This window comes from Leptosomus discolor, chromosome 6 (genome assembly GCF_034619465.1).
Source record: "Leptosomus discolor isolate bLepDis1 chromosome 6, bLepDis1.hap2, whole genome shotgun sequence".
Classification (NCBI taxonomy): Eukaryota; Metazoa; Chordata; class Aves; order Leptosomiformes; family Leptosomidae; genus Leptosomus; species Leptosomus discolor.
The window spans coordinates 14013073-14038395 of NC_141396.1; the positions used below are offsets into that span (position 1 = coordinate 14013073).

Here is a 25323-nt window from a genome sequence, read left to right on the forward strand (position 1 = left end):
AAATTTTTGGTCTGTTTTTTAACCATTGTGAAACTCCATTAAAATGGTGAAAACCTCCAGCAGACCTGATTGAGCAGCAATACGGAACTAGAATAGGAACAGCTGCATAACTGCAGAAATCGTTGCTGCTGGAATGGGAATGAATGTTATCAGATTGCATACAGACATACGAAAGAATACAGTAATAAAGCATCATTTTAACCATAATTGCCCTTTCACTCTTCAAAGTGATTGTGGTATCTCTCTGTCTATATTTACTGTTGGAACCCTGTAATTTGCAGATCAGCCTTCTGATTTGCCGCTGGGAACACACTAGGTTAGCTATTCAACAAGCATGGGTTCGATCGCACTTTTCCTACCCTAAGGATTCCTAAGCACACAGAAAACAACTCCTTTTAAGTCAAAAGCTCATTTAAAAGATTTCTTCACGTAATGGTTCTAGGAGCTTAGTATTGATCCCCAAGCAATTTTTAAAACTACCACAAGCAAATAATGTAAATGCATCTACCACACAGTTTCCTAAACTGCTGCTTGTGTTGAGATCCTTAATTGAGTCACAGGGTGGACTTCACTCCAGCCCTCCTGGGGACTGATGGCTTAGCAGCTCATCAGTGGAAGAAGGTGGTGGTGATGCCTTAGGAGATAGAGTAAGTCCTGGAGGAAGTTGGTGGGAATGCATGCTTGGGGATCTGCTGGGGTGAACAGGGAAAGTGGCATGAAGACCAGGGGAAGTGACTAGTATGGTGAGGGGCGAGGAGGAAATTGAAGCACGCTTCTTGTGCACATGCATTTGACTTCTTTACTACTGCTGGTAATGGCAGCTACTGGTGGTACTGGTCACTGTCCATGTTTATAGTGCTTAAGTCAGAAAGCGCCCTACCTGTATACTCTCCAACTAACTACCATATCGCTGAACTTCATGGCTTTGCCCTTTGAGGAACTGAATTTGCGCTGTAAGATTCTTAAGCATCTTTAGAAATACACTCATAAATGCAATCCTGTCTTGGTAAAATATGGGGTTTTTTGGTTTTTTCTTTGACAGCCATGCTGCAAAATCACAAACTTAGTTTATAGCATAATGGTCACATACATTCATTAATGTTTTAATCATCTTAAGGAAGACAAATATACATTCACTCATTCATCTAGTCATTTTGACTTAAAACCATTTACATAAAAATCAGTATCTAATTTTTAAAATTCTGACCTACATAAACATGTAAAAGATAATATTCTTTGTGATTAGTTCTTAAGGAGTTCAAGAACATGCTAATTTTGAAAATGCCAACTACTTATTTTGTAATATGGTTAGAGTAGGTTTATGTTATTTTTAGAAGACTTGATGCAGAAGTTGGGCAGTACATCAGAAACTGAGTTCTCCATAGGGAACTGGTGATTGAAACTAGTTGCATATTTTAAAGAGTAAATTTTAAACTGACCAGAGAATTTTCTGTTTCTTCTTCTTCATCCTCATCTTTACCATCTTCAACTTCTTCTGTAACTTCAGCCTTAGCTTCTGCAATCAATTCCCTTATTGGTTTATTGGAAGTAACAGTAACAAATGGATGCTTGTGAAAATAAAAAATAAGCACAACATTGAGTGCTGACTTAATGGTACACAGTGGGAAAATCACAACTTGAAAGAAATACAACTTCAGAGGAATGTTACTTTGGTTCTCTCAAACTTGAAGATTCACAGTTAATATTAATCATAACTGTCCTAATATATTTTTTGTGCAGAAATTTTAAAATCAAAACATCTGTATTCAAAAATACTGTGTAAACAGTATAACAAACTTGCTAAAAATACAAATAATTCATTTATACTGACCTGCTTCACAATCCAAAGAATAGAAGTAGAAAGATTTTTTAAAAGGTTACTTTTCCTGGAAATTACTTTCATTTCTTTTCAGTTCCACCGTTAAATTATTTTCTGATAAGCTCTCTCTAGAAATGTTTTTTCTAGAATAAATCTGCTTTGTCTTTAGAACAATTTTTCCTGACAAGAACATAGAACTCTACATTTTTCTTCAAGAGGAAACAGCTACCTGTTCTCCTACTGTCTGAATCTTCTTTCTCCGCTTGGCCCTGCTACTTAAATCTATTCAACATATGCCGGATGTATTCTGGATAAAGTAAATGCGTGCTGACGTTAAACAGAATCAAATGTACCCAGTCCCATCTACTCCTGTTTGGCTATTCCGCAGTGACAGCATTATAGAGGAAGGCTGAGCACTAAAGCTTTTAAAACACCTGTCAGCAATTGCCTACTTATGTAAATATCTCCTTCATCCATTATAATTAAGGAAGTATAAATACTTATGCAAAGTAATTAGTTACATTACATCAAAAAATGTAAACAAATAATTTGATCTGCACTTGGTATCATTTAACCAGATTTTACCAAATAAGGATCAAAGCAACAACGTTAAAAACATATTGCATACAAACACTTAATTTGAAATTATTTAGTTACTATAATACTGCTCTGCTTTTAAAAAATACAAAATATGCTTGCCTTTAAACAATAGTTCTAAACAACTAACTCCTCCTACCTGTAGAAGTTGAGTTGCGCTCCACCTTGCATCTACATTCTTTTCCAAACATTTCTTCAGAAAATCTTTAAAATCTGATGACCTACACAAAAAGCAAACAGGTAGTGGTTCTTCTATCTTGACACCAGACCAATGTATAGTGAAATACTCTTTTGCTTTCACATGCATCTACACTGCAACTCCAGGTTCTTCTACTGATTTAGGAAAACACAAAGATAATACAGGAATGCAAAGACCAATGTGGCACAAATACAATCTTTAAAATGGTTGTCCGTTAATAGAACAGTTTACTTTTGGCTCTGGGTTTATAGTACACCACATCTGCTACAGCACTAACTGAATCACATAAAAATATTAAAATGACCAAACAGATAATGGCTTTTTAAAATGTTTTCTTGGTATAAAAAGACTTCAGTCTCCTTTCATCCAATTTTCTTTTTCAGATGGTCTTCAGGTCTTTTACTTCATTTGTAAAAAGCTACTTTGCATACATTTAATTGCAAAATCTGCAAAATATTTCTGTATAAACGCTTCTATGCAGAACTATGACAAAAAGACCATAGTCCCAATTGTATAAGGAGATATACATGTGTATGTATGCACATAGAAACAAACATACACAGAATAGGTACCCGACTTTATGCATAAAACTAGACCCATGAAGTTCATCAGGTCTACGCCCATGAATGGAAGTTTGGCAAACATACAACTTGGCATGCCTCGCACTCAAAAATCCACAAATTGGGGTAGGAAAGTTGTAAATAAAACACTAACCATTTTGAAGGCTGTGCTAATGTAGGCGGATCAGATTTTGCTATTTTCAGAAGCACTCGCATTGGATTTAACTCATGATGAGGTGGCTCTATTTGAGCCATTTCTATTAAAGTAATGCCAAGAGACCAAATATCAGCCTTGTAATCATAAGGCCTGTCTTTAGAGGTCTCGCACATCACTACTTCTGGAGCCATCCTGCAAAGAGAATAATGAAGAATCAGATTAGAAAGTGCACTCTTATCTGTTCTGAAAAAAGTTCTGAGCAGATAAAATCACTGAAGCATTTTAGGAAGCACACTCTACAATATATTTACACGATATTGTATCAAGCTTGTAATATTAACAACAAAACGTAATACTAAGATACTAGTTCATACTAAAAAGTGAGCAAAGCAGTGCACTTACCAATATGGTGTACCAATAAAAGAATCTCTTCTTTGTATTGTTCTTGTGTTTTTAGCTGATACTCCAAAATCCGCTTAAAGCAAACAGTAAAATGCTATTAACTGGGTGGTGGAAAACATATTATATTTTTATATTTTACAACTACCTTTTAAAATGCTGTATGCTTCAGAGCAAACATTCTGCAGTATTAAAACTTCAAAGTGAGATAAAAATATTTGTGTTTTGATACCTGAGTGCCAAGGATCTATAGCATTTCTAATAAAATATATTGAATAAATGTCACTCTCCATTGCTAAAACAAAAAATAATGCTATTGTTAAGCTGTATGGGACAAGAACGATGCATGCATTCACTGCAGGAATAAGTGGGTTAAATTATTTTAATTAGAAAATAATTTCTTTAGACTATGAAGACTACTCCTCAGACATGGCATTAGTTCTCATTAATTCAACAATTCATACAATTTTCAATTTCAGGATTCAAATTCTCATAAAGCTACATTTTCCCTTTATCTTATGGGTTTCTTTCCACGTGACTTTTCACTTTATATTAAATATATGAAAGCTTGCATATGCACCTTTGATGTAACATCCAACCAAAAATCAACTTTATCTTTGCAACTAATATTACTTGCCTATAAAGCACTACATTTCTCACTTAGAAAAAAAAGATGACACTTAAAAAAGTGTTATATGCTTATTATAGTTGTAACTTTCTTAATGAAGATCTAGAGATTAGAGCAAAGGGACCAAATAGCCATATGTTGCTGTCTTTAATCTTGATGGGCTCAACACTTGAGAAGCCCAATTTTGCTCTGGGGAAAAAAAAAAAAAAAAAAAGGACTAAGAGCTAATTGTTCAAATGCAAAATCTGAACTCTTGAGGGACTGCAGATACTGAAATAATAAAACGTAAATCCTTATACAAATAAAATGCAATGAAGGAAATTTGCCGTTCACATACTTGTAAAACAAGGAATTGCCCATTTTTGTGTGTACCAGAATGAAAATACAAATAGTTTAAAAGGAGTAAAATGTTCTTTCAAGGGATGCTGTACACTTTTCAAAATTCTAAGATATTTTTTTAGAAATCTTAATTAGCAAACCTGAATACATCACTAAATATATGTGTGGAAGAGATCCCCCTGTTGTCCAAACTGTAAAGTAGTATCTTGACAGCCTTCACAGTGCTGTGTATCCGCTAAGCTTGGCAAAATCCTAAAGTAGTTCCAGTCTGTATGAGGAGGAACCAGGTCACGTGAGGCAAATCAAATGAACAGAAACAAATGTTTCTCTCTTTGACATGAGACTCTTACTGTGATCTGTGATTTCTTTTACGGTAGGACTAAGACACGAAGATAGTGGTTCTATTACATTTACAAATAAGGCCTATGAGACTGAGTCCATCACTAAATCGTTGGGCTTCTAAGAACAGCCAAAACAGTAAAGTTACCCATACTTTGTGGATGAAGAGAAAGGCACATGCAAGTATTACATGTACAAGTAATAATCTTGTGCAAGAGAATCCATGCAAAAAGCACAGATACTTTTAACTGATCAACATAGCAAAGCAGGTTCTTAAAATATTCTCAACTTTAAAACAGAGATGATGCACTATACCTTGCAGCGACAGTGCGATCAATGTGAGTCAGCTAGTAGATGTATTTGTGAATTTGGACACGTCTTGCTTACATTTAAAAGGAACATCTGTAGCAAGGGTGGGAATTTAGAGCCCCAGTTCACTGCGGTGATCTTCTGATTCTCCTTACCTTTATCCTCTGTGTAACTTGCATCCAAAGAAATACAACTAACCACACACATCACGTAGAGAGAAGTTTTTGAAACCGAACGCAAGCTGTTATGTCATGGAACTACAACAAAGTGGATCCAGACAATTCCTGTCTTTTCCTTAGCAATTCACCACCAGTAGTCCTTTGTGAGTCCCTCGTGGAGGAATCCTCATGGATTCCCTACCACATCAGAGCAAAAACGTGGATGACTGCTTAAATTCAGATAAAAAAAAATTGGAATCAACAATAGTAAGCTTGTATTAATTTTTTTCCAGACTGTTGTATCTTCATTTCAGCTTAACGAACAATTAAAAAAGGCATGGAAAAACTAAGTTGAATAATTAAGATTATTGCTTCTCTCTCTTCTCAATAATGGAAGAGACAACAGTACTTGGTACTGGGTTTGGTTATAGCGAAGGATGTTCATGTTCTAAACTAACAACTTCAAAGGGAAGTTCTGATGTTACCATAGTGAAGATAAATATAATTAAGAACATGATACAAAGAGTGGGACCTGTGTCTGACTTTAGGCACCTTGGTACAGATATCGATATGACTCCTACCCCTGCTGATCCGGAAGTCTGAAAGATATGCCAAGTACGGTTAAGACATTTACTCAAGCTTTTTTTTTTTTCCCCCCTTTAGCTTTTTTCCTTGCTTTATAATAGCAAATCACTTGCACTGGAAAACTCTCATTGTTAGAGTGATATTTAAATAGACAAATACAGAACTCTGCCAAACTATAGTCTAAGGAAAATACAATTATAAGAGCACACAAAGTTCTGGGAAAGACTTTTATATGCAACATGCTTACCTAGTTTAATGTCCCCTTCTAATGTGAAAAGAATATTGCCAGCTTTTAGATCTCTGTGGATGATCTTATTCTCATGCAAGTAGTTCAATGCTTCCAGTGTCTGCCTGCACACCACTTTGATCTGTGGCTCTGTTAATGGCCTTTCAAGCTCTACAAGAGAAAGAGACAGAAATAAACACAACATTTTTGCATTTTATGTTATGTGTTCATAGCAATCAGTACAGAAGTATATGTGAAAATTCACTGATGTGACAGATTCTGAACACCATATGTCAGAAAACCTTCTATCTTAAAATATTTGCTCCTTTCAGTAAAAATTTCACCCCTTGTACCCAAACCCCTCCTCATTATGAACTATGTACACCTACCTAGCTGAACTGCGGAAAAGCTATATAGTCTATAGATAGTTCTTTTGTGTTCTTTTCTTTTTTAACACAGAAATGTTAAAGACTAGATCCTTTACTTACTGGTATTAGCACTCACCTAATTTGAGGAATAAGTACAGAAAAATCTAACTTTAAGGTTGATGCAATACGAAAAATTACCACAATGCGATTTGGAAGATGGCAGGGGAAAGGGAAGAATGAGATCCTGAAAAGGGCTCATATAGATTACTTTACACAACAGAGCTCCATAAGCATATGAGAACAACTCATCACATTCACTTAAAGGATCAAGACAAAAACGTGTTTTGAAAAGTAAATAAACACTTCCAAAATGAGAAAAAATTAATCTAACTTGAGAAGTTATAATGTCGATAGAGGTGTAAATGCTAATTTTAAAACCCTGACATTCAACACATACAGCACACCAATTACATAAATATTTGCATTTCAAAACAATATACGTGTGAAATAAGTCTTACAATATATATTATCATTTTAAGATGTTATTAAGTTTATTATTTGAAACAACTTATTTACCCAACATTACTGCATCTACTGCTCCACCTGCACAAAATTCGATCAGGATCTGTATATAAACAAAAGAATACACAAATTACAAGTTAAATAGTTCCGTTGAACTGAACCATTGATTAAAGGGAGCATTACTGGGAGACCAGGGTTTCACACTATTTGGCCTTGACAAATTATTTCATTGACCTCTGAAAAATATCGGTACTGTTACCCAGCTAAAAGTAAGGCTATGCTGCTCAAGCAAATTATTTGAAAAACACCTGGAGATCCTCAGACGCAAGTTTTAATCCAAATATAAAGTTGTATAATAAAACTTACAAAACAGAATAAAACAGTCAGCTTGAATCTGACTTGTAACGTGATTTACATAATTCCTGCAAACGCATTTCTTTATTATTAAACTGTACTCCTCTACTATAATCTCTCTGACTGAAAAGTTCAAGTATAAGAGCTATATGATTTTCCAGTAGCAGAAGTTATCTCCCTATATTTTTTCAGATGAGATGAAAATATGGAAATACACTCTTAAAAGTTACAGAACATTACTAAATTCAGATGTTTACATTAATTTTCCTCCATTTTCACCGATGCCTACAACACATCAAGGCTTTTATGCCAGAATCTAATAATATTAGAACAACTCTGTCTCCAGTTCTCAGTTTCCTTTTGAAACAACAATAAACTGCAACTATTTTGGAACACAAACCATGTTGACATGTAGGACAGAAAGAACACACACAAAGGAGAAATAGGGTAGACAAAAGGAGTAAGAACAGCAAGAAAGAGGAAATGTCATCCAAGATTGACACCCCACTCTTCCTTATGTGTTTTTTCTTCTTTAATCTGAACTTTAAACATTAAATTCTAATTTTCTGTCTGACAGCTAACGAGTATTTCTTGCTAGAATCCTAACAGTCAATATTCTGGGAAATAAGATCTTGATATTTTTCCTTTAGAGTTATTTTAAACTCAGAGTATAATTGCCCAGAAAAGAGGAAACTTCAAATTATACATTATACCGTAACACACATATACACACTGCTTGTGTTACCTATTACTTCAAATTGCTATTAACAATGGTACCAACAAATGTATTATATAACACAACTCTTTGTAAATCCTTTAAACCATTATTCCATTTACATGCTTCTACATACCTACTGTCAAGTAAGTTAAGTGTGAGAAACTGTAAATAAAGAATTTCTTTCTCTAAAATTTGCTGTTTGATCTGACAATCTGACAAAGGTCTCTTTGGTAGAGAAATTGTGTTTCTAAAACTGGAAAGCAAACGTATACTTTATGCCCAACTATCATTCTTTTCTTTTTTTCCTCCACTAAAGTCTATTTACTTACCACATCATTCCCTTTGTTGCTCTCATGCCTCTGCATTTCACTGTAACTATATATATATAATTTTATTTTCAAACTACTTACTCTTCTTCTACCTTTATTCTACTCAGTTTCATATTCTGCCTCTATGCATACTTGCCTTCATCCTGACCTTTACGCACAGAAATTTTCTCACTATTCCACTGTTTTATACAATATCATTTTACTCTGCATTCAGATCACACAAAATTTTCACAAAGCTTACCAAAATAAATCTACATCAGGAAACATGGTATTACACTTCCATTGCTTTCACACTTAAAGGATAAAGCATATTTGTAAGATCCTAAGGAAATTTAATTGTATTAGTTTTCTTTTTAAATTACAAACTTTTTAAAAAAAAACCCAACATGTATTCTTGGTACAATTCCAAAAGCGCTTATAAATATTGCACTGGATTATCTAAAAAAAAATTTGTATTTTCATAGCTAAAGCTATTCAGTGCACAGGACATAGCACAAGAGTGACGTGCAGTCATATATCCTTATAGCCCACTTTATTTCCATGTATAAATATGTAGGTTTTAAGTAAATTAATTATGGTTCAAGTCCTGGTAAAACGGTCCTTCCTGGAAGTAGTAATGAATTCACTTGTATCTAAATTACATACTTCACAGGCTGACCTTTTCAGCACATTATGTATTCTTCAGCTCCAGATTCTGAATCTCGCTCTAAATTGTGCTAATGCAATTAAAATCTGAGTCCTGCTACAAATAAGCACCAAGAACTCTCCGTACACCAAAATGAACTGTTGATTTCCAAACTCTAGATTCAAACTCCTGACCAAACAACTCAGTGTGGCTCAATTTTACAGCAACAATTTCCTAAATGTCATACTCAGAATTTACAAATTAGTTTTGAAACTGAATCCCAACACTGGCAACCCAGAAGAAACATGATCGACAAATGATCTTTTAATAAAATTAAAAAAAAAAAAGTCATTTCAATAACGTTTTGAAATAAGTAAAAGCATTTAGAGAAGAAAAACATACGCACCCATAGATTGTTTTCATAGTAGAAAGCATCTAGGAGCTTAACAATATTAGGATGATCACAAGATGCTAAAATATCAATCTCAACCATGTAATCTTCAAGTTCTTCTTCTGATTTAGTATCAATCACCTTTGCAGCAGCCAGTACTTTTGTTTCTTTGTTCTGAGCCTATAAAAGAAAAGTCACAGCAAACACATATATGTGAATTTCACCAGACAACTGTCACCAGCCGAAAAAAAAAAACAAACCAAAAAAACCAAAAACCAAATCAACAAAAAACCCAACTAAAAACCTTCTCTTGACAGTTCTGTACTATTTTCCTACCTTTAGAATGCAAGTGTTCTCTTTTCGTAAAGAAGCAACTAAAGACTAGATAAAATGTACCAAAAAAAAAAGGGTTTAATAACATTTCTCAAGGTCAAGAAACAACGACTGACAGGAATATAAGCACATTTAATCCTCATCACATTCTTTAAACCATCGTGCAGTCAATTGCTTCGGGTCGTTACTACTTTGTGCTCCTAAGATGAAGAACACCATCTATTAACACTCGGCAGGACTATGAAGTAGCTTCCACCCTCTCATTTCCACTGCAGCTCTTGCCCTTCTGACACTCCCCACGCTGGGGCAGCACAGCTGTTCACAAAGCCACCCAGATCCCAGATCCTCCACTAGGAACAGCAGGTCACACTCTTCTTCAGCCAGGGGTTGCATTCAAGCTCCCCTGTGAAAAAGCTGCCAAGCCATCATTAAATTTGTCTGGGCATTTTACTCTCTTTGCTTCAGAAGCCCAAGAGGACTTCCACAGACAGCTACTCACTGAAGTCGGCCACAGAAAACGCTGCCAGCCTCTACTTCATTACTCCCCGCCTTAAGAGTAGGGAGCCAGAACTGCTGCAGTGCTAAGGTCGACTAAAGAATAATTACGATTTTGACTTGAAAACCAAAAGGAAAAAAAGATCTTGGGTACAAACCCACCCCCACCCCAAAAAAAAGCATTTCTGCTATGTATTTAAATATTCTTTGCCTTTTTTAAACATAAGAAATTACGAACAATTAGGGTGACTTATTCAAATAGCAAAAAATTTCAGAAACCAGCTGCTGTAAATACTTATTCACAGAATATTGCTGAGAAACTAATCCAGCACAACTAGGCAAGGTGAGATTTTTATATTGTTTTTAGAATGTGGGAGATGAAGCAACTATTAAACACACAGCCTATATACATGTGTGTGTGTACATGCACAAAAAAATCATACACACTTTCTAATAATTCTCTTGCAAGTTACATTTGAAGGAGTACTCTAACCTGGAATTTAGTAAACTGTACACAAGAAGGTATATTTTCTCAAGCCATCATAAAAACACTAATTTGTCGAGACATTTCCAGTGGTTACCTTTTGCCTCTGAATAAATGAAGTTGTAGGACTGAAAGTCTACTTCACGAATTATACCTAGAGACCATGAAGAAAAGGCCTAGATTCACTCCACCTACTTTTTGACATTCAAATGAAATTAAATGAGAAGTAGGGATGTTGGCTCTCCCCAAAGCAGCAAAAGACAAGAATGTGCAGGAGCAATTTTGACTCCTGATGTGAAGCGTCACAAGGTAGTTCATCCTCTGTCTCTGCTGGTGTGACTGGCACATGGGGCACTTTGGCCCCAAACCTAGTTGAGACGAATCCAGGACAGGACACAGCAAGAATCCCAAAACCTGACTGTTGTCACCTAATCTTGTTATACCAGTATCACAGAAACACTGATATCGGACAGCAAGTAAGAATTCTCAAGAATGATTTCCAAAGTCTAAATATTATTACTTTCACAACCATAAATAATTGTCTTAATGTGGTAAAAGAGAACAAAAGATTTAAAAATAACCATTTATGGTTTCTGGTAACATTGAGTAAAACACTAACAACAAAACACACTTATAAGCATAATCCTAGCTGATTCATCTTATGTTGAAGGTAAAGGTTTTCTGTAATATTTATTTTTATCTCAATATTATTTCCAAAACAAAAAACAACCGATCTTCCCAACTTCAGTATTTGCCCTCCCAATTTTATTTTTAACAACAAAGATAAGGGATCTGTGTAACATTATTCAAAAACAAACTACTAAGAAGTTTTCCAACACACATTGTAATAATAAGGTCTGCTTAATAACACAAACATCATTTGTTTTGGTTTCATGCTTTATAGCAAGAATGGAAGACCAACCTTCCTATTCTAGAGCTGCACTGTAAATTAAACATGAAAGGTGGAAACAGATGTCTGAATCCATAACAAAATTAAGACTTGATAACTTTACGTGCAGAAAAATGGTTGCTAAAGCACCTTTCTAAAGAATTCAAATATTAACTGTAAACTTATTTTTTTTGAAACATGCATTGCCACACACTCTCCACTGTACCTCACAAGGATATTTAAGTATACTTAACAAGCATCAAAAGAAAAAAGAAAAAAATTTAAAAATAATTTTTACACAAATTTGCATGTAAACTATATAATGGTAATAATATTTTGGTCAAAAAAAAAAACTATTTTAAACTTCTACATCAGGTGACAATAACAGATGTTACTGTTTTCAGATTCAGTTTCACCTTTGAGAGAGAAAGAGAGAGGCATTGGTAAATTAGTATGCATGACTACATGCTGGGGAGTTTGCTGCATTTATAGCATATATTGCTTTTTTCTATTGACAGAGTACTTTGTATTTTGATTTTTCCCAGATCCTTTTGCTTGAAGTAACTAGAAAACTGCTTTGATTAAGTTTCTTTTATTTCCTCCTTGTGGTAGCTCTATTAAAAAAACTCATTAAAAACCAGAAGTGATTATAGAGACAGTACGATTATCTTTATGAGCATCTTAACAATTATAAACAAAACAAATGTTCACTTTGTTCTAACTGGAGATAGTAAAATTTTGTAGGTCTAGATCCAGACTTTTTTTCCAGTTCTTAAAAGAAAAAAGCTTTAGAAACAGCATATTTCCACTGGGTATTTCTGAGGACTGATAAAATGTTTTCAATACACATAAAGTTTCACCTGAATATATATATAAAAAAATCTTCATATTTTAAACATGATTTTTAAACTTCATTTTGGATAAGACCTTATTTGTCTCCACCCTACAATGCACTCTATAATAAACCCCCATCTATGTGACTTGCAGCAAGAAGTAAGAAATATGCTCTTTTGAACTGCGTAGGAAAGGATTTTACTGTTCATGCATAAGATTTAAGTAGCACTGCATTGTATGGAAAAAACCCAACCCTTTGGATTAAGAGGGACAAAAAGCATTTACAGCTTTGTGTGGGCACGTTTGTTTTTTCTAGACTTCTGGCTGAAGTCTTTCTTCTGCCACATAACATTCTCCAAAGGTCAGAGCAGGAGCAAAAATGTTTGTGTAAATGCAGTCTTGATTTGCATATACTCATTTTGCATTTGGGTACTCGACCATTTAAAGTCAAACAACCATTCATGCTAGTCAGAGGTTCTGCCCTTTCAAAACATGTCCTGTAGCAGCAGCCCAGCAGTTTCTTCTTATATTTCAGCTCTTAACTACCAATTCAAGTTATTCCAAATGCTCTGCTTAAATACATTTGATTCTGCTTCCATGACAGGTGATTTAAGCCTCAGTCCTATGCTAAGAAATCCAAACTGGCATCTTCAATGGTTATGATTCAATCCTGCTTTATGTGGAGACAAGGAAGCAAGGGAGAGAAAGGTTTGCTTTCTTTGCATTACCAAAATTTGATCTTCTCAAAAGATTCATACACAATGGTTGGAAACTGAATTGGAATAACTCATTCCCCTAAGATCTGACTACTGCAATATGACATAGATATTATTAACTATTATACGCAATAATACAGAAATATTGCAATCCTTCCACCAAAACTTCCATTTGGATTATATATTTAATATGTATTATTATATTTATATAGGCAGCAAACATTAACTTACAGAAAGATAGTATGCACAAAAGAATAGCAAACTGTATGTTACAATATAGTTCTTGCAATGGATGGCACAGTCTCGTTAGGAGAAAACACATAGAAAAACACTCTTATTGTCCTAATTCTAAGATAAAGTACTTTTAGAAAGACAGATTGGAGGTTTGCATAGAATAAATACAATCTTGTAAATTAGAACTTGCAAATCACTATCCCTCTGAACCTCAATCCTTTACAATAAAATGGCAATGTGATCTAACACACGGAAGTGTAAAAATTTGAAAACGTATCAGTACAAGAAAGGACAATAACCATTCTACACAAAACTAGGATCTGCAAGTATGTGAAATTAGTGACTCCTCCCTATCAATCCTGGATTTTCATACAGTATCATATAACCAAATACAAGTTCCAGAGCCAGAAGCTTTGTGAAGAGACTGACAGCAGAATATTAAAAGGCAGGTTTACTGTCCGGGCACTCAGCCAAGAACTTGCATATTCCCAGCCACGGACAGCAGGGAGAGCAGAGCCACTGTTCCAGGGTAATAGGATTACAGCTCAGAGATAACCCATAGTCTTTCATCTTTAGAAGACCAATATGAAGTTTCAGCCTTGGTTGTGAGGAGCTGTTTCAGTTTCCTATCACCAGCAAACAATTCCTTCCCAACTGCACAGCTCCTTTCCTGCGATGCAGCACGTACACCTTTAAAAATTAAACGCTATTTACAACCAAAAAAAGTCACGTATGTCCTTCATGTATTGCTCAGCCAACAGGAAACAAAGCTGAGATATGAGATAGAAAATTGTTCATCACCTTTCTTCCTGATGCCTGATCTCTTCTGAGATGTTATATAACCACACTGCCTGTTTCACAGGCAGCAAAACAAATCAATTAAGAGGCTTTTCCTTCCTGACTCATTCTTCTCAGCACAACTGTAGTCATCACCACAGATCACCAAGGCTGTCAAAATGACAAACAGGCACATCCCTATTCAGCAAAAGACAGCTTTGCACACAAGAAGCTACACTTCTGTGCAAACCTGAGATTGTCAGATCTAGCTTTGTATATGCTGTCCGACGATGTCTGAGTAATCAGTACTGAAAAACTGTCCTTGTGCAGCACAAGGGCGAGAGTTGTTTCTCAGAGCTATCAGAAAACGGTGGATCTCAGGCTTTCTTAAACATAAAAACCAAGGTAAAAAATCTGCAGATTTTAACAGGCTGATCAAATAAATCTGCCAGAAGTAGCACGGCCTACTGGACTTTGTTTTGTATAAATTTACTATACCATATTTAACACTGTCCTATCCATTTTGAAACTAAAAAAAAAGCCTGCATGATCGAACAGTATTAAGTGTTCAAACTTCTTGTCAAATCATGGAAAGGTATTCTTTATTAGTGAATTTCAGAAAATAAAAAAATCTACTTTAATCAGATAAAAGGAAACATTAATTCTAACATCAAATGTTGAAAAGTATAATTAAAAGCACCAGTTTGAATTCAAGAGCAAATAGCTACCTCTGCAACATTAAACCATGGTTGTTACAATAAATCACAAGTTAGGCCAATGAAGGATATGGCAACGTCCACAGATTTCTGGAAATTATTATGAGCCAGTCATTTCCAAGAAGCTATGTTATTTTGCACCAGTCTTCACTGCACAATGTTTGAAAATGTAATAGTAACAAAAAAAAAAACCTATAGAGAATTTCAATTTTTTTTTGTTTAATTATAGATATGGTTGATCCAAGGAATTAAAAGCCAGCTAACTTCAGTTAACTACCTGCTAAAACTTGCTGAAATGAGTGCCACAAAAGAACTGTGCAAAAGATAATTAAAGTATCACATCTACCAAAGATGATACGCCCTTCAACTACAACTGATCAGCCAAAAATCTTCCCTGCCTGCACAATGTGTCATAACTACCTACTATACCATTTCTTCTACTTAAGAAATGTTTAATGCCAGGGAAAAAATACTGAAACAGAAGTGTAGATCAAAGTGCCTTTATTTCCTACAGGTAAATAACCAACAAAGCGGAGCCCAGGGTTCAACCCAGATTGCTGAAGCACATCTTTATGATACTGTGGTCTGGTGCTGCCTTTGTGGCTATACTAGTTTTGGAGCGGTTTCCATGACAACTTCACTCCTTTAACATTATACTTGTACTTCGTACTTATTGTGGTTCTCCTGCTTCCTCCACAGTTGGTTTCTGAGGATTCTACAAGTTATTTTGGGGAACGGTATGGAATATAGTTTTCATGTTTAACCTCATGATTCTCTTCATGTATTTGCATTAATTCTATGGTATTTTATATATTAGTTAAGCAGAGTTCCCACCCTGATTCATACATTGTGTCACTGAAATCAGAAAGAATATTTATGTGCATATTTGAAAAGTACCAGGGCTGAACTGGCAAATACATGTAACATAACTGATAAAGTCCTTCAGAGGAAACTTAACAGAGGAGACTATATCAGATTTCAGCATTATTCTTCTCATTCAAGCAGACCCATCTTAAAAAAAAAAAAAAAAAAAGTGCTAAACATTGGCAAGAAAATCTCAAAAATATCTTGTTTTATAATAAAACATTCTTATTTTCCCTTCTCTTGTTGTGCAATAGCTCACATAAAAGCAACAGGGAAAACCAGCTGACAATATTGGGAAAACATTTGTAACTAAAGCACTAAGTGGTGTCAGAGGTGTAAGTGCAAAGGATTGCTATTTTTTTGCTAAATTCAGTTATAAAAACTGTACATACTACTTGCAAAAGCAGCATTATAACAGACAATTCTGCATTACAATCAACTCCTATACTTGAGAAGGGGGAGGTGTGACAAATTAAGATTTATCCCTGCAGTGTTAAGCTGCTTTGCCAGTATCTTTCATCTGCAGAGGACACCAACAGTTGCTGGCAGAGGTTTTCTCCACTTTATCCAGCACCAGACAATGTTAGCCCCAAACTGGCCTAATACTTCCCAAAGTTTTACTAAAAATAGTAGCCCAGTGTATCTTCATCTTGGATTACAGATATCCTGCAGTTATTTACCCAGTCTTGTCATTAAGAAAAAAAACAAAACATAATGCTTACTGCTTATTAATTTGAAGTTTATTTTAGTCACTACAGCTTAAAATGAAGTCTTTTTTCCAGCAATAAAGACGCCTTTATTCCAGGTGACAAATTAATAATGCTTCCAAGAAGCAATGATATCAAGAAATAATCTTTAATCAAACAGCAATTGCTAATTCTAGATGTTCACTAGAATTACTTTCAAGACAACCAACAAGCCACAGTTGAAGCTGCCTCCAGACCGCTGTTTTTTCAGAAAATTACCACACTGCCAGGCTGAGAGTTGAGAATTTTATTACTTGCTCCTGTTAATTTTGTGATTTGTTTGAACACAGGACTTAAGAAACCAATTTCTGCACCTGGGAGGATTCCATGTTACAGCATTGCTTCCAGTCATTTAACATCTGTAACGATGCTTTAGTTCACTTGAGCTCAGAGAGACAGTGTTACTCCTGCTACCATCCTTTCCCAGGGAGACATTTGGACTTGTAAAAGCCAACTGTAGTTTTCTGCAAACAGATATACCACAGAGCGTTTTGGCTTCATGTAGCACTAAGTCATCGTGTTTACTAGCACTTTACAGACTACACAGTGCACATTCACAGATGTACATCTATCAACCTAGAATTTTTATTTATTTTTTTTTTTTTAAATAAAGCGGCTAGATCAACCCACAGTTCTCCTTGCCCTGTTCCTCGGAGTTAGGTTACAAAACACAATTGGGATCTCCTCTGCCCAGAGCTTTAGCCAAATCAGATGCAAGATGGCTACAGCTGTTTGCTGACCCAGCACAGCTATTCGTGTATAACAAAGCAACAAAAAAAAAGTGCATCTGACTTGAGCATAGAAAATTCTGTCTTTCCAAAGTGGAAATGAACAAGTCAATAAAATAATAAAGAAAGAAGAATGACAATTTCTTTGGACTTTTAAGAACCTTTCAACAAAGGCCTTCTGACACGTTACTAAGGAAACTACATAATCATAGAAATGAAATGTGGCACAGTCATTAAAGTTAAAAAAAACTTGCTGTCAAAACCAGTAAAGAATATTATTAGAAGCTCTACATTTCACATAGCAGAGGAAAGGCATTTAAAGACCTGCACTATGACAATTTATTTTATAAATTTATTGTAGAAAATGATGGGATATAACAGATGTAACTTAACTGCCATTTAAAGCGTATACATCTTACCAGCTCAAACATACAGGCAGTTTGGGAAAAGGTTCTGTATAATTTGATACTGCAACGTGAACCATATTCATGACTTCAAGAGCAGAGCTAAATAGCCATAAATAGCCAGAGGGAAAAGATTAAATGAAACAAATGAAGCATTATCACCCCATTTCATTCTTTGTCCTGCTAAAATGAACAATAAAGAAAGTATACTTCATATATTTTAAGGGAAAAATATAAACTATACAGGCAGTTTAAGATTCAGTATTTTTCAAAAAGACACGGTTGCAACAGTGGGAAATGAAACTACATCAATACCACATTAAAACTGGCAAGAGCTCTTACAAAACTATCAAAGTACATATTCTGTTGCTCCATGCATGCTCTAGTCTGTGAAGATGAAACTTCCCCTATTTCTGAAGTAACAAAAAAGGAAGTAGAGCAGCTTTTGACAGCTTTCAGAAAAAAGCTGTGCAAGATCATCCCTGGTTTTTAAGCAAAATTGTTATAGAAACCAATTCCTATTCTCTTCATAGTATTAATATATTTTAAAAAGAATAGGAAATTTAGAATTCTAAAGGGAAGTTATTGCTTCCTTATGTACATATCTTTAAAGCAATCTAACAGAAACCAACTGCAAAGACAGCAACAACAAAAGAAATCAAGTTAAGCCAGTGTTTTTCGCTCTCTTTAAAGAAAATAAGTTATTTTCAAGTCACTTCTACAATTAACTTTATTAATTACAACATTCACAATGATGATGTATGCTATTTAACACTTGTACAGTCTGTGACTTGCCAGTAGTTTTCTTATGAGTCTTAAGTAATGACCCTAAAGCTACATACACTCTCATTAAAACAAATTGAAATCCTCTGACACACAAGTTAGAAAGGTTGCCTCACACAGTTTATAATGACCTCGCTATCTTTGTGCTGCAAGTATGACATCTCCAGAGATGAGAAAGCCATCTGAATAAACATTTGGCGTTCCCTGAAAATTGGCTATTCAAGTGCCACAAAAATAGCGTCTTGGGTTCTGTAAGTAAACTTCATTCATATTCAGCACAGTAGTGGAACATGTTGCTTCTGATGTTGCCTTTCAGATTAACTGTTTGGTTTGTTGGTTTTTTTAATTGGTGAATTTAAACAACTAAACAATTAAGAAAACTGTCTACTCTGAGAAACAACATGAATGCCAATCCTGCTATTTATCAGCTGATTTCAAAAGAAATTTTCATTTAGAAGCATGCTGCTGATGATAACTTTTTTCAGATTCTGGTATTTTTTTTTGCACTTGCTGTTTGCCATTTTACTGATTAGTGTAAATCATTCAGAATTTACCCAATATGCTAGTGATAAAATACAAATGGCCACAGGAATAATTGCATTACTTGATAAAATTATTAAAAACAAATCCAGATAAAATACTTCAACTCTCTTTGCAGAGCTTGATACACAAAATATGCAAAGGGAAAACAGCTGCTTTACTCAGACTTTTGCAACTAATGAACTTGTGATCTTCTATCAGTAAAAGATTTTCATGCAATGTAGGAACAATGTTCTTCCTCTGACAGAACTGCTCGGTAAGATAACGTTAAAACACTGCAAATAGTTAAACACAAGATGTTCAAGAGGAAGTACTGTTCTTGTCTCTTAATAGTGTGGCAATGTTACTTTTAATGGAATTATGACAGCTTTATTTTGCCCACGTCCCCAAGAAGTGACAGCAATGACGATGCACTAGCATGGCTGTTAAGAGATGAAGTAGTTTTCTTGAAGACAAGACTTCCCCCTTTCTCCTACTCCTCCTTTTCTCTCATGTTTATTTTTTTATTCTTTTATTAGACTGAAGGCTTCTTGAAGCAGAGGGCTGTCTTTTGTTGTGTATTTGTACAGTGAGAGGGAATGCAGAATTCCATTCCTTTTGGAAAATTATCTAAGCTATTTCTTGCTTCAAAACTCTCTGCTCACTCTGAAATTCAATTTGTTTTCTGTACTTTCCTCATACAGGTAAATTCAGTGCCAAATAAGAAGTGTTATAAAATCTTCATTCTTTTCCAGCAGTTATGCAGCATACCTAAAGCAGAGAAAAGAATCGCCACCTGAAACAAAACTGGCAACATGGGCTTTTATAAATTTCCAATTAAAGATAGGTCTACATAACAAAATTCTTCCAGCATGGATGTCAGTGATGCAAAGGGACAGAACTACTGGCTGGTGACAATAGCAATACCAACAGCAGCTTTTAGCAAAACTGCCTTTTTATCAGTACTGTCGCTAACAACAGAGGATTTACACAACAGAAGTACATCAATTTTTTCTTTTGTCCTGACAAAAAGCATTCACCTGACATACTTCAGAATATCAATACACCACCTTGATGCTTCCCTTTTAGAGTTATTTAAGCCAATGACGACGCTGTCCTGTCATTTTTCCCTTACATCAGCACTGTCACTTGTCTGGCCCTCCCATGAGCTGGTCTGGGGAGCCAAGAAGATTACATTTACAATCAGCTTTTGGGTGCTTAGTTCCTTGAACGAGATCATCACGGGGTTGGCAGCACCAGACCTGTCACAAGGAAGGAGGTGGGAATGGGAATACACAGCCAGAACTCTGGCTGCATTCACCTGCATCCTGGGAAACTGTCATGGAAAAGAGCCATATGGTAAAGACCCAGCCACACATCATTCAAAAGTTGCTTCTGTACTTAAAGCTATTGAAATGCACCACTTCAAGAAGAGGTGTTATTGACTGTGCCTTCACTTAGTACCACAGTTCCATACTGTTTCAGTGCTTTTCAGAGGTTCAAAAGAATCTTCTTCATGTTGCACTGGCTCAAAGGTGAGGTCCTATGCTCAATAGGAAGTTACAACATCAATAAACACTGAAATGGACATCACAAATAGGAGAGTTAACAAGTCTGTACACTAGCGCATTTTCATATTCCACTTTCAAATGCTAGAGGAGGTGTGTGGGTTTTTGTTTGTTTCTATTTAAGTGTAACATGCTAAATTAACAAACAATGTCTAGGGTTAGTAAGCTGACGAGAACATCTAAGTTTGCTACTAAGAGACAGCTTAAAGTTCTCGCTACAGCCAAAAGCAAAGGAGGCACTTTCAGGTACCCCAGCTATCACTGGTAAGCAAAGGAAACACTTGACAGTATTCTTGTTCATATGGTGATCCTTAAGCTTTCAGACTTCCCACTGCAGAGACCATATAAGTGATAAATGCAAACAGCAGACAGTGCTTCCTTCTTTCAGGTTACTTACAAACTCGGTTAGTGCAACTTTACTGGTGGTAAAAACTAGTTGGAAAAGGTGAAACAGTAAAACCAAACTTGGCTTAGCTCTAAGAGTACCCATTTCTCCACTTTACTGGAATGACTCGAATTCATTTTGGTGATAATTCCTGTTCAAGCTCCTCTGACCATATTTCCCAGCGATGATCAGTTTTCACAGTATAATATAGCTGCACAGACCTGTGGTTCTGACCTGTGACACTACAGCACTGAAAAACAGAACAATTTGCCTGAATGGTGAACTAAAAGACTTGTGGCATTTGCAGAAGTTGAGCAAGTAAGAGAATGAGAAGGACAATTACAATCATTAAAGGGTCAAGCAGTTGTCTTACAAAAAGCAGACTAAGAAGGTTGGGCCTCTTCAATTCAAACAGGAAAAGCTGAAGGTGGGGCAGGAACATGACCGAACTTTACAAAATAAAAAAGAGGCAGCATATGAACTGAATAAAGCCTGATTGAGACAAAAGGCTGTGAAAGAGATGAGGGTTTAATGCAAAATTCTTTCTGAAGCACTCAATTGACATTTCTCCATTATGGTTTTACTGCCTTCTGATTACAAAGTGTTAACTCTTTTCCTGGTAAAGTATTGCTTGGAAATACAAGTGAAAAGTCTAGATTTCACATTATAGAAGATGACACATGCTAGAGAAAAGCTTTGGTTTTACAGCATAAATCTGCATCAGGAGAACCATTATCTACAAGATAAAGAAAGAATAAATTCCAGTGCAAAACATCTTGCCAAGTTATTACTGTATCATTAACAAAGTTACAATAACTTCCCTCAGAAAACTGTTTTCTGAGTCATGGTTATGACTAAACATTTCTAAGACACAAACCCCAGTTCCTTAAGGTCCTCCTTAAACAACACCGTCTCAGATCTAAAATGCTGTTCAATGAGATAGGAAGACAGTAAAGGGACAGTCTTCTCCAATTCATTATCAAGCTAGGTGGATTAAAAAATGATTCTGCCTCAGCATGGGGATTCACCATTGCTTTCATACTAGGTAAACCAACATTGATATAGGCAAAGCTGAAGTACTAGGGTAATGGTTCCCCCAAAAACTTCAGCAGACTGTAGAGCTGCCCTTCCACTCTCTGCTCACCCACTCATTTTCAATAACTGTATTAATGCAACTTTAGAAAAATTATTTCTGAAAAGAATAAAGTCCCCTTATTTGTCATGGCCTCCTTCAGTCTCAGATTTTCTGAATCAACAGTCAACACTGATTTTTAAGGCTGACACTTTTAGGTAACAATTACTTAGTCCTCTGGAGTAAGGAGAGATTTAGCAAATTTTAAATGCTGATCAATAAATTGATTTGGCTATTGTAATACAATCCTGCTTTTTCACTTCTTCCTATTCTTCTCCATAGAAAAATCAGAAAAATTAAAAATCATACCATAGAATAGCATGCTTCAGGTAAGCAGAACCTTCTTAAAGCCAGGCTTTGGGTAGAACTCGATTCAAGTGTGAATCTACGCCTAAGCAACTTTTTGCTATAGGTGATTAGCTAAATAGAAAATGGCTCAAAAAATATAAACATAGCTACATAAAGGGGAAAAAGTCTTTCTCTTAGCGTCCAGCTTAGCTGTTTTACATTAACCTCTCTATATAAACACATGCAATCCCCCAGAACACTTCAAACCAGCCTTAATCCAGAAAAGTAAAAATAAAGAAGAAAAATCTGCAACTTTGATATTGTAACTTGCTTTTACATACATTAAGAACTGCTTTAAGAAACAGTATGTCCTCCTAAAACAAAATATGATAGTTTAAGGAGGTGCATAAAATATACAAAGAATCTTCCATTACCATTTTATTGTGAATTTCTTGGCTTTATGTAAATCTGCTGCTGCATGCACTTTAGTTGGTTTGTATCATGAATGCAGAGCATATTCAACACAAAGTTTGAAATGCCAATGGAAAATTAACATCTACAGTAAAGCCTTAATTTTTTTGTTGAAGTATGAATACCATTGCAGAGTGGTTTGAGGTAGCCTACTAGCTTTTATTGAGTATTACTTCACCAATTCTTATTGCCTGACATCCTTAAACATATTCTGCAAATACTAGGTCTTCTTTCTCTCTGAAAAGATTCTTTCCCACTTCTGAGTGGGAAAATGTGTTTCCACATGACACATGTGACAGTTAAAATCTCTTTCAAGCATTCCATATTGTAATCGTGCTACAAAGCCATTAAAAATGAAGTAGATACAGGAAGTTACAATATGTATTTTACATGGATTTGGAGAAAAATTATAAAACATCATTCATTTTTTTACTCTGCGCTATTAATTCAGTCTGCTTTGTTTTCTAACTGCAAATTTCACAGCTTTTCCATCACTAAACATTGAAAACTGGAACAATCCAAACACTATCAAATGAAAAGATAGCACATGCATTGTATTTTGAGAAATTTGGAACCTACTGTAAAGCAAGACAATAGGCAAAAGAGGTGAGACAATATGAATTCATCAATTCCATGTATAATCTGACTATAATTAAAGGTTATTGGGGGATCACAATGAAGCAAAGACGGAAAAAATATTCATAAACGACACTTCAGTACCGGCACCACGGTCTCAAGGAACGCATTTGAGATCTCAAACCAGAGAGTTTAATTACATGCCACCTCTTTCACACAGACATAACTGTCATTGAAGGAGAACGATGTTTATAATCTTACGAGATTCGCAAAACGTGGGTCATGGCCCACAAAATATGTATGGCCCATTCATAACTGCATTCAACTAAAAAAAAAAAAAAGTCCCGAACTGGGGATTGTGGCATTTGCAAACACAAACCCAACAAACTATTTCTTCAGTGTTATTCATGGGCTAGTCAAAACTAGAATTTGAATCACACCAAAAGAAACTTGTGAACTACTGCTCTACCACAATAACATGTATTACTGCGTGGAGGATTGTATTACTGGAGGACTACTTCCTTGCCAAAGGTTAAGCACAAAAGGTTTAACCAATCTGTTTATAAAACCTGTTAAAAAAAACAAACAACAGTCCCACAGCATTTTTTTTAGCTCCTATATCAGAATTATTTAATTATATAGCCTTAGATACAAAGAATTATTTCACCAAGTTAGAACAGCTTAAAGAAGCTTCATTCTGCAATCTGAACATTCAACAGTTACATTTAGCTTATGCCTGAGCTCCAAAGTTTTAGTCTCCAGACAAGCAACCACCAGTTCAAACACTTACACAAACAGCTAGCTAAGAAATATGAAATATCAGATGACATGAAAAAAAAGAAAAGGAACTTTTATAAACATAGATAAATACAATCAAATAATGATTTCCTATTTACTTAAGAGTTTTAAACAGTTTGTATCGCTGTGCTCACACCTTGGAAAAGATGACTGCCTTACCAAGGAGTGACCATAGGCATTCTATATTTATCCCCTACAAACTTGTCTACAGTTTTAATTCTGAATGCAACAGACTATACTTAACTTATGAGTAATGTATTGTCTGTGACGGTGATTTGAAGTTAAATTACTTAACTTTACCTCCAAAAAGTGAGACACAAAATATGTGCTATAATTCTCACTTATTTAGAGTATTTCCTTGCTACAAGCAAAATGGAAAGGAGATATTGCCTTCTGCATACAACTACTTAAAACAAGAAAATTATCTCAGCTTACAATCTACAGATGACTTCGTTGCAGTACCCTTTCCTCAGAAAACTTCCCTACTGAGTGACTGAAGAGCTCTGTAAAGCTTTCCCCTTGACACATTTCCCAGGGTTTAAAACAGTGATACTGCCTTTTCCTTATCTGCTATCTTCAACATGCTAAAACTGCAACTGTGTGAAAATAAAGATTACATTATAGAGCAATTCACCAAGCTGATCAGCAAGACTATAGTCCGTTTGCTTCTATGATTGGTCACGCTTCTTTTTTTCATATAGACCATACACAGGAGCCCTCAAATACCCAGGCTACTCTTACAGAAATGTTCTTAGCATGCTTTAGGTAAAGTTTTAGTTCTATTTTACCTAGACTGAATATTTAAAATTGAACATTGCCATCTTATACATTAGCCCCTTGAGAGTAAATCAACTCTCTTCCCTCCTCTATCTACTAATGCCTCTACAGCTAAACAAAGCAACATGGCATTTAAGTCAGTATTATTAATTCAGATCTCCTGAGGACAACTGCACTATTTTAC

At 35.3% G+C, this 25323-nt stretch overlaps 1 protein-coding gene across 2 annotated transcripts in view; it reads right to left on the reverse strand.

The window, feature by feature from the left end:
- SLK (STE20 like kinase) overlaps nucleotides 1-25323 on the reverse strand; it is a 46384-nt gene that overhangs the window by 15379 nt on the left and 5682 nt on the right. For both annotated transcript variants that reach the window (XM_086466469.1, XM_009950337.2), the window contains exons 2-8: nucleotides 9638-9802; nucleotides 7260-7308; nucleotides 6337-6486; nucleotides 3735-3807; nucleotides 3330-3524; nucleotides 2556-2637; nucleotides 1440-1568 (exon numbers count right to left, since the gene is read on the reverse strand). In XM_086466469.1, coding sequence (XP_086322595.1) covers nucleotides 1440-1568; nucleotides 2556-2637; nucleotides 3330-3524; nucleotides 3735-3807; nucleotides 6337-6486; nucleotides 7260-7308; nucleotides 9638-9802 — 843 coding nt within the window. The remainder of the gene's footprint in view (nucleotides 1-1439; nucleotides 1569-2555; nucleotides 2638-3329; nucleotides 3525-3734; nucleotides 3808-6336; nucleotides 6487-7259; nucleotides 7309-9637; nucleotides 9803-25323) is intronic.